Source organism: Myotis lucifugus, unplaced genomic scaffold (assembly GCF_000147115.1).
Source record: "Myotis lucifugus unplaced genomic scaffold, Myoluc2.0 scaffold_10, whole genome shotgun sequence".
NCBI classification, from domain to species: domain Eukaryota; kingdom Metazoa; phylum Chordata; class Mammalia; order Chiroptera; family Vespertilionidae; genus Myotis; species Myotis lucifugus.
The window spans coordinates 7,572,325-7,580,699 of record NW_005871058.1 but is presented as its reverse complement, the minus strand read 5'-3'; the positions used below and the strand labels follow the sequence as shown (position 1 = coordinate 7,580,699).

The window sequence follows — 8,375 nt, the reverse complement described above, 5'->3', positions numbered from 1 at the left end:
CAGGGCGATCAGGGGATTGGGGAGCTCCACCCCTATCAGGCACAGAGCAGGGCCGATCAGGGGGTTGGGGCGCCTTCCCTGTCACGAACAGAGCAGGGCAGATAGGGAGGTTGTAGCCCCGCCCCCTGTCACACACAGAGCCGCAGGGTGATCAGGGGGTTTGGGCGCTGCCCCCTGTCATGCTGATCCCGGTGCTGGGAGGCCTCGCTGCTCCGCTGATCCCGGTGCTGGGAGGCATATTACCCTTTTACTATATAGAATAGAGGCCTGGTGCACGGGTGGGGGCCGGCTTGTTTGCCCTGAAGGGTGTCCTGGATCAGGGTGGGGGTCCCCACTGGGGTGCCTGGCCAGTCTGGCTGAGGGGCTGAGGGCCGTTTTCAGGCTGGTGGGTTGACTGAAGCTCCCAACCGCTCCTTTTTTTCTTTTTCTTTTTTCTATTCTGGGCCAGCTTTAGCTCTGAGGCCTCGGCTGCTGAAAGCCGGTTTCTGGCCTTTGTTTTTCCTTCTGTATTTGATACAATGTTGTGGTCCGGCTGGCTGAAGCCTGGCTGACTAATGCAGGTTTCTTGGGTTTTGTTTAGCTTCTATATTTGCAACATAGTTGCTTAGAGTTGCAGCTGAGAGGCCGGCAAGTGAGGCGGGGAACATTGGAGTCCGCAGTCACTGGAGCAAGCAAGCCTCCCTGTTCGCTTCAGTGCATGGCTCTCGGCCGCCATCTTGGCTGACAGTTAATTTGCATAAGGATATGCTGATTAGCCAATGGGAAGGGTAGCAGTCGTACGCTAATTACCATGTTTCTCTTTTATTAGTGTAGATGCAATGGGAAGCCATAGAAGGTCTTAATTTTAATGAGATATAATTTACCTATAATAAACAGCACATATAGTAAGTATATAGTTTGTTGAAGTTTGATAAGTGTATAAACCTGCGTAGCCACTAAAATAGTAATATGAACAAGTACAGCTAAAAGGCTTTTAGAGGAGATACAATAAACTTGATTAAACCAGGAGACAGAAAAGAATTAACTGTAGACTAAGTAACAGAGAAGACAACAGATGAAAATGGTAGATTTAAACCTAACCATATGGATAATTACATTAAATGTAAATGGTCAAAGCAAAATCAAATCCCAATTAAAAATGGAGATTGTCAGACTTGAATAAAAAAGCAAGACCCATCTAATATGCTGTTTACAAGAGATGCACTTCAAATTTAAAGAGACAGACAGGTTGAAAGTCAAAGGATGGGAAAGGTATCCCAGGAAAACAGTAGGAACAAGAAAGCTAAGATGGGTATATTAATACCAAACAAAATAGATTTTAAGTTGAGGAATGCTACCAAAACAAAGAAGGTAATTTCATAATGACAAAAGAGTAGGTTCATTAAGAAGACACAAGAATCCTAAATTTGTATGCATACAAATACACGAAGCAAAAATTAACAGAACTAGGGGGAGAAATATGCCTATCCACAATTTTAGTTGGTAATTTTAATGTATTTGTCTCAGTAACTGATAGAATAAGTAGGGGAAAAATCAATAAGGATATAGAAGATTTGGAAAACTATGTGAACTAATGTGCCCTAATTGAAAATGATAGACCACTACATTGTAAAACTGTAGAGTACACATTTTCTCAAACACACAGGGAATTTCCACCTATCTTGCCCAAATTCTGGGCCATAAAAAAGTTAATAAATGTCAAAAATTTCAAATCATATAGACTGTATGCTATGACCACAGTGAAATGAAATAGAAATTAGTATAAACAAGGTAATATAAATCCCCCCCCCCCAATATTGGAAAGAAAATAAAATATTTTTAAATAATCCATGAATCAAAGAAGAAATCACAAATGAAAATAGAAAATATTTTGATATAGAGATAATAGTGGCTCTTCTAGAGACTCCAATATGTATTCTTCACTCATCGTAGTCTACCTTGATTTAATAATATACCATTTCATGTATATTATCTTTTACCCATACTTTGTGCTATGGTTTGACATGGTTTATTTCTACATAAGAGATAAATTGTTATTATTTTGCTTTAAACAGTAAATTGTTTTTTATAGAATTTAAGAAAAAAACTAAAAATGGTATTTTATATTTATCTACATATTTACAATTTCCAGTGCACTTCCTCCATGTATATCTGAAATTCCATGTTATATTATATCCCTTCAGCTTGAAAAAGAACTTCTTTTAGCATTTCTTTTAGTGTGAGCCAAATGGCATTTCATTTCTCAGATTTCATTGATCTGAAACATCTTTATTTTGCCTTCATTTACTGAGTATAGAATTCTAGGTTGAAAGTTTTTTATTTTATCACTTTAAATATTTTGTTTCATTTCTTCTGGCTTGTATTGTTTCTGATGGCAAGCTAGTTGCCATTTTTATTGTTATTTTCTTGTGTGCATTGCCCAACCTTTTCCTATTGGCTGACTTTAACAGTTTTCTCTTTACTTTCCCTACTTTGGATTCATGGAGATTCCTGGATTGGTGACTTGATTTTTTAAATCAATTTTGGGAAAAATTTCAGCTATTATTTAATTTTTTAAATTTCATTTTCTCTCTCCTGTCTTTCTGGAACTATGATTACATGTATATTATACCATTTGATACTGTTCTGCTGGTTATTGGGGCTCTGTATATTTTTTTCAAACTTTTTTCCTTCCTGTTCTTTAGTTTGGACAATTTCTATTGATCAGTATTAAAATTCACTGATCCTTTCTTTTCTGCAGTTAATCCAATCTGGTGAGATTTTTTTTGTTTGTTTTGTTTTTTAATTAGGTAACTATATTTCTAGTCCTAGGGTTTCCTTTTTTTTTTTTTTTAAGTTTCCAGGTTGTTCCTAAATTCCCCATCTCTTTTCTCTATTATATTCATTTTTCCTTTAGACTCTTTAACATATTTATCATAGTTATTTTAAAGTTTCTGTCTGCTGATTGCAATATGAAGGTCATTTGTGTGTCTGTTTCTATCGAGTAATTTTTCTCTTGAACGTGGGTCATTTCCTGCCCCTCCACCCCCGTTCCTTTGCATGAAATGTTTTACTATGTGTTAGACATTGGTGGGAGATATGTGAAGAGACTCTTAATTCTGCTATTTCCTCTGATGAATGTTAAATTAGCTTCTAACTTAGATTATTGGTGGTTCACCTTGAATTAAAGGAGGCTAGATTTTAAACTATATTAGGGACAGTCTATTTCATTATTTCTCTTGATCCAAGGGTGACATAGTTCTTATATGACATATGTCTGAGTTATGAAACATAGTTCTTAATCCTAAGGTCTGGCTCTTTTGAAATGTCAATGAAAACGAGGTGTTTGACTAGTCCCCAGCTTGGTGGGATTCAGACTGCAAACCCTGGCTCTTCTGTGCTGTGTGGAGCTGAAATTTCTGCTCAGGTCTTTAAGTTTCCACCTGTTGTTTTGTCCTTGGGCTCCTCTTAGGCTCCTCTGTGTATATATAATTTAGAGCAGAGGTTCTCAACCTGTGGGTGGCGACCCCTTTGGGGGTCGAACGACCCTTTCACAGGGGTCGCCTAAGACCATCGGAAAACACATATATAATTACATATTGTTTTTGTGATTAATCACTATGTTTTAATTATGTTCAATTTGTAACAATGAAATTGGGGGTCACCACAACATGAGGAACTGTATTAAAGGGTTGCGGCATTAGGAAGGTTGAGAACCACTGATTTAGAGGTTAACCAAGGATTTGAAGGGAATTTGTATGCAGATTAGGGGGCTTCTTTTTTTGACTTCCTCTTTTCTGAGTTTTTCCCCTTTAGTTTTCAGCTATTCTAGGAGTTTCAAACGCTGTCCTCTGACTCTTCAGGCAAATACAACTACAGTTTTCTTCTCAGGTTCCAACCGTCCAGTGCCGTGCAGATTGCTCTCATGGGAAAAGCCATTTAAACATGACTCTTGTCCATTATGGTTCCCTCTTTCAAGGATCAAATAACCTATAGTTTATTGCTGATTTGGCCATCCAGTGTCTTTGAATAATTGTTTTAAATATTTTGTTAATCATTTAAGTTGTTATCTGCAGGAGAGTCAGTCCAATATAAGTCACTCGGCCATTGTTAGAACCAGAACTCCATTGGGGGTTTTTAAGCAAAAGAGTAACATGACTAGACTTTTATTTTAAGAAAGCCATTCCAGCAAATGTGTGGAGACCTGTAGTAGGGACAAGAATAAGGGCAGGAAGATAAATTAAGACTATTATCCGAATCCAGTGGTCAATGATGATTGCTTAGACCAGGTGATGACAGAGGACACTCCATGACAAGCAGCAGATGAGTTTGAGATGCATTTTTGGCAAGATTTGGTGATGAGTGGGGGTGGGGGTGTAAACAAGAGAGAGACTCAAGGGTGATTCCCAGGTTTCTAGTTGGAGAAACTGGGTAATGAAACTATTTGCTGAGATAGGTAAGATTGAACAAGAATGGGGCTTGGGGCAAAAATCAAGTTTTTGGATATAAGTCTTAAGATGACAATAAGATAAATAATTGTCAAGTAAACAGTTGAACTTAAAAGTCCGGAGCTCGGGAGAGAGGTCTAATTTCATAGGTCTGGCTGCTAGAATTTGAGTGAGGTATACATCTGTGGAGGGAAGAAATGCTATCCAGGGGATTGAGAACTGACAAGGGTTAGTTAGTGCTGAATGTTGACTTTCTGAACTCTAGGAGAGATGAGAAGCTGGCAAAATTAGCCTAGCTGTAATTGGGATGTTGTGGGGAGGTTAACTAAGGCTGCTTTTACTCCTGGATACAGGGTTACAAGAAAGAGAATATCCCAGGTGAATGCTGCTGGAGATGTCTGCCTGTGGCTTGCACCATTCAGCTAAGGGGAGGACAAATCATGACTCTGCAGGTGGGAGCCCATTGAACTCAAGTGTCCCCCTAGTATTACCCACTGGTTTCCTATTTTGGGATCTTTTCTTCAAGAAAGAGGGACTACATTTGAGTCAATATTGGTTTCTTTCTGATTTTATAAAGAAAAGATGAATATCTTATAGAAGACAAAAATTGTCTCTTTGTTTTAGTTATGTTGTCACTCTTCTTGACAAGTTGATGTATGGCCCATGATTTGAAGTTGGCTGAAGTTTAAGAAATTTCTCCAGCCTGATGTCAATGAGACTGGAAAGACAGGGTGAAATAAACTCTGACTTATGAAAGTCAAAATTAATTAGTGGGTTTGGGAGGTGATGCCCAGTTTAGTTATTGATTAGCCAGTTTACCTTCCTATGTCTTAATTCTTTAAACTTTTAAGTGATCAGAAGAATTTGGGGATTCTCTACATTTATGCAGCCCTATTTACAGTTAATAAGATGTATAAGGGCTCTACCTTTTTTGTGTGTATTCTGGGTGTGGAGACTTTATAGATACTGTCTCATTCTTGTTCGATAGTCTTCCAATTTGTTAAAAAAAACTTCATGGACTCAAGGTCATGGTTTGAAGTGACTTTGTAACCAAACACTACCTTCAAATTTGCCTTCTTTGGTTTCAGCGTGATGAGATGTTCCAGGATGGCTGTGACAGTCACTTCTGCAAGGTCAACGAGAGAGGAGAGTACATCTGGGAAAAGAGGGTCACAGGCTGCCCGCCCTTCGATGAACACAAATGTCTGGCCCAGGGAGTGAGTATTCGGAGCTCAGGCCTTGCTTTCCTCTTGACAGTCTCCATCTCTGACTCTAAGAACAGAGGTCCTTCTGAGCAGCATGTAGTCCAGCTCTGACGTGATTTCCCAGTGTCCACGGGAGATCTCTGACCTAGTATAGGAATCAATGAAATCACAATATCAAGCCTGCCTGAAGCACAGACAAAACTCTCTGCACTGTATGGTGCTATAAAAATACCTTTCCCTTGGGGGAGACTGAATGTGTGATCCTGAAGGGGAGGGGAGAGAGCAGACTGATTTCCAATCTTCCCTGAGAATTTGATTCTGATGACTCAATTGGGAGAGGATTCAGAGTAATCAAAATTGTTTCAGCCTGGTCAGGTAGGGTGGTCATTCTTCTCACATTTGTGGTGGAAAAGCACAGTTTACATCTGGGGACTTAAACTCAGGGTCGTGAGCCCAGGAATTAGCCTGGGAAGTGACCTGTAAGCTGACCACTATGTACTATTTGTGACTAATCTGGGACTTTGCTGTTTCCTTAAGGGGAAAATCATGAAAATTCCAGGCACCTGCTGTGACACATGTAAGTACATTACCAATAGCTTGTCCCTGGAAACCCATCAGACCAAGTCCAGGGACTGTTCTTTGGAGTAAGCTTTATTCCAGAAAGATATTTCTTGATCACCGGCCAGTCATTATGTTCAGTCCTGCAGGGAATTGCCACTCCTCCCTGAATGTTCTTAAACTGCCCCCTGCTCAAATCCCCTTCCAAAAGCCTGTGAATCACCTCTTTCCCCTTTCCTCCAAACTCCTCACTGTCTCCAGCCCCTTGCCTTCCTTTCCCCTCATAGAGTCTTGGGTTGCTCATAGTCCTACCATGAGAGAAAATCTTCTCTCTCCACACAGAGCTCCTTGAAGACAGACACCCTTGATCCATGATCTTGACAGAGTAGACACTCAATGCACATCTATTCATTGAGTGTCACACAGCTATCTCAGGAAGCAAGGGAAGCCACCCCTGGCTAACATTAGACCCACTGTGTGCTGTGGGGACTACAGAGAACATAGAGTCCTCTCGTGATTTATAAGGCTGGTCTGAGTATATTAACCCCCCTTCTTCACTCTCGGTCCCTCTTGAGCTTGCAGTTATGTTATACTGGTTGATCCTAATAGCTCACAGCAGCAGCGTTGGAGACTGGACTCAACAAGTCTGCAGATCAGTGTTCTTACCACACATTCTTGTGTTCATGAGCACAAATAACATTCAGAATCCCAATGTTAATGCATTCTTCTCTGAAGATAGAATTACTTGCCTGAACTAATATTTTTTAAGTTTAGTTTTGTTGTTTTGTTCTGTTTTGGGTTCATAGGCCCATGTTCAGTTTTGGGTAGAGAAAGGAAGAGTGAAAACATGAATACCTTTGGCATTCAATCATTCATTCTTTTCTTGATGGCTTACTCTGACAGCCCCTGTAATTGTTGTATTCAAGTTGTAGACTGAGGAAACACAGTCCGAAATGTCTGAATGGTTTAAGAAAGTGAAGTCAAGAAACCATCAGAGGAGGTGAATGCTAGGTGCACTGCACAAAACATTTGGTTAAGAGACTGTTATCTACAAAACCAGCAAAAAAGGGCCTTTGTTGGTTAGCATGTTCAGGAGGCTGAGACCCTTTATAAGGAAAGTAAGCCAGGCTCAGGGATTTAAATACACAGAGAAAGAATATAGGATGTTGGCCTAAATATGGTTTTCCTTATTCATTCTCTTAATGTAGTTGGCAGGCTTTCCCTTGAAAATGAAATTACTTGGAAGTTGGAGGCAGGCTAAAATGCAATTGGGGTTGATTTAGATTAGGAGCCATCCGAGAACGGAGAACTCCGTGTTCAGATAGGGAATGGTGAGCTGCATTAAGTCTTACAATTCTCCACTGGAAGATAGCATTCTGACCTGAATGCTTCTTTACATAATACCTGTATGTAAAGAAACCCATGCCAGTCACCTGCAGGTGGCTATACCCAGAGAGGACTCCACAAGGGCTCCTAAGGTCTTCTCGGCCCCCACAGAGGCTGTGAGTGCCCTTATGTGGTCCTGATATTTGCTTTTCCTCTTAACCCAAAGGCAGGGATGGGCAGATATTAATTATATTTACTAGTATTGGTTACTTCATTGCCCATTAGCTTCTGAACATTGTTACAAACATAAGATGCCTGCTACAGTCATTATGGTTTTTAGAATCTTCAATTATATAAAAAGCAAATTCCATCCATCCACATCACCAAAGCACAGGGAATTTAGGCTCCTCTTGCAATTAAAATTGTACCAGTAAGCAAGTTAAACCTAGCAATAACTACATCTCTGAACATGAAGGACCGGGTGAACCATGATGACATAATTCCCCTCTCTGTGGCTGGCTCTGGTGATTTGGACACTGTTTTCCAGCCCCGTGAGGGAACTGGGCTGGAGAGTGTTCTACAGAACCCCAGCCAGGCCCGGGTCCCACCTCTCACCTGTCCCATAGGTGAGGAGCCTGATTGCAAGGATATCATTGCCAGGCTGCAGTATGTCAAAGTGGGAAGCTGTAAGTCCGAAGAGGAAGTGGACATTCATTACTGCCAGGTAAGGGCCCCTGACTTCGATGAGGCCTACATGGGGAGGGGAGTCTCCTTGTTTGGTAGATATCTCCTTAGTTACATTTCAGAAGGATCTGAAAAATTCACAGGGAGGAGAACTGAAAAGAACTGTAAGCATACA

At 40.4% G+C, this 8,375-nt stretch overlaps 1 protein-coding gene across 1 annotated transcript in view; it reads left to right on the top strand.

The window, feature by feature from the left end:
* Positions 1-8,375, top strand: part of VWF (von Willebrand factor) — a 117,642-nt gene that overhangs the window by 108,032 nt on the left and 1,235 nt on the right. The window contains exons 48-51 of the mRNA XM_006084318.3: positions 4,781-4,879; positions 5,516-5,644; positions 6,170-6,209; positions 8,143-8,240. Of these exons, the coding sequence (XP_006084380.1) occupies positions 4,781-4,879; positions 5,516-5,644; positions 6,170-6,209; positions 8,143-8,240 (366 nt within the window). The remainder of the gene's footprint in view (positions 1-4,780; positions 4,880-5,515; positions 5,645-6,169; positions 6,210-8,142; positions 8,241-8,375) is intronic.